Source organism: Chinchilla lanigera, unplaced genomic scaffold (genome assembly GCF_000276665.1).
Source record: "Chinchilla lanigera isolate Chin_1 unplaced genomic scaffold, ChiLan1.0 scaffold00136, whole genome shotgun sequence".
NCBI classification, from domain to species: domain Eukaryota; kingdom Metazoa; phylum Chordata; class Mammalia; order Rodentia; family Chinchillidae; genus Chinchilla; species Chinchilla lanigera.
This window is the reverse complement of record NW_004955537.1, coordinates 2,039,485-2,041,139: the sequence shown is the minus strand read 5'-3', so window position 1 is coordinate 2,041,139 and position 1,655 is coordinate 2,039,485. Positions and strand designations below refer to the sequence as shown.

General features: G+C 44.0%; 1 protein-coding gene across 7 annotated transcripts in view; it reads left to right on the top strand.

Moving 5' to 3' along the window:
• Nucleotides 1-1,655, top strand: part of Zmynd12 (zinc finger, MYND-type containing 12) — a 66,181-nt gene that overhangs the window by 46,388 nt on the left and 18,138 nt on the right. For all 7 annotated transcript variants that reach the window (XR_001232075.1, XR_001232074.1, XM_013507763.1 and 4 more), the window contains one exon: nt 461-572. Coding sequence is in view for 5 of the 7 variants with exons in the window: in XM_013507763.1 (XP_013363217.1) it covers nt 461-572 (112 nt within the window). In the remaining 2 variants the exon portion in view is untranslated. The remainder of the gene's footprint in view (nt 1-460; nt 573-1,655) is intronic.

Genomic DNA, 1,655 nt, shown 5'->3' with positions numbered 1-1,655 from the left:
CCTGGCAAGCGCAAGGTCATGAGTTCGGTTCCCGGTACCGGAGAAAAACCAAAAAAAAATAGAAATGTCCTTCAAAACATTTGGGAGTGCTGGTTTGGTGGTCATAAATTTCCTCAGATGTTCTTTATCATGAAGATAAGCCTCAGTTTATTTACAAGTAAAATGACAGTAGCAACACACTGGATGTTGTAAGACCATAAGTATTTAGTATCAAATGTGCCCCACAAGTTTTATTAGGCTTCACACCCAGAGGAGCCTGCTATGTGCCCTCTGTAGCCCATCTCTTGTCACACTCACTTTGGCAGGGTCCGTTTGGGCTCACAAGGCTCCCTCTGTCCCCAGACACAATAAAAGAGAGAGCTTCAGACTCAGGAAAGCTGGCCTCAAGAGCTGCGCACTCGCGCATGTCCCGCAGCTGAAATTGGCTTGTTGGTCTGATTGCATTCTCTTTTCCCAACAGGTGTCAGAGATCTGGCATAAATACTTGAGTGATCACTATCAAGTCCTGTCACAGGCTCGCATCCAACAAATAGATTTACTAGGGAAACGATTTGTGAATGACACCGGGTTGGGTAAGTGGCAATGTTCCCTAAGAGAACAGTGACTTTATCCTGCCTAATACATAGGACTTGCCTCTTACAGGTAGAGCAGCTGCTCCCATCATGGGGCACATTAGTGCTACCTTCCCTGTTTTACTAGTGAAGAAAGCTGAGAGATGAAGGTCAGGGCTTTTATCAGTGTTGGGAATAATTCAGATCCCTATCATGGCACATAGCCCTCAGGGGACTAATAAGGGGGCAGAGCTGGGGAAAAGAAGTGCCCTATGGCTTCTTCAGAACATCTGTCCCTTGTGTGTTATTCCTCCAGGGCACACAAGGCAAAGAAGGCACACTGTTGGTTTGTTCTGGTGGCTTATCCTCTTCCTTTATAGAACAATGAGGTTCTCGATAGTAGAACAAAATTTGGTTTATCTCTACCCCCAAGCTCAGCAGAGGGCTGAGGGCTGAGTAGTACTAGATGGTACCAGGCCCTCTGAGACAAGAAAAAGTCAGGGGATTTGGTTTCCACTCAAAAGAAAGATCTGAAAGTGGTGGCACAGAATGTATGTACTATAATGAAAGAACATCTCCACAAGTACAAATGAAATTACAAGATGAGTCCCGGAAAAAAGTGAATAAAGTTGGGTGGTGTTGAAGAGGTAAGACTTTGGAAGAGGAATTTTGAGAAATATTTTAAAAATTAATGAATCTATTGAGCTTTTTCTCATTATAAAAGTAGTTCATGTTACAGAAGCTTGGAAATCATAGAAGTTTCCAACCTTAATATCATGGTGTCTGCCCTTTTTGTTATCATGAAGCTTATACTTAAAGATGTGCTTTTAAGTACCTGGTCCATAATAACTGCTATTTAGTAACTAACATGTGCCCCAGCACCACGGGGAAAATACATAGTCTCATTCCAGGGAGCAGAAAGACTATTGCTTCGGCACCTTTAGACTTGGGGAGAGGAATTAACTGCAGCTGCCAGCAGTGCCTCTGGCTTCCTCCTCTCAGCTCTAGGATAGAAGTGGCACTCAAAGAATTGGACCCAAGAATCCAGCTATGACAAATTCCCTGTATTTAGGAGTCCCAGGTCAGGATCCCAGGGAGAGGCGG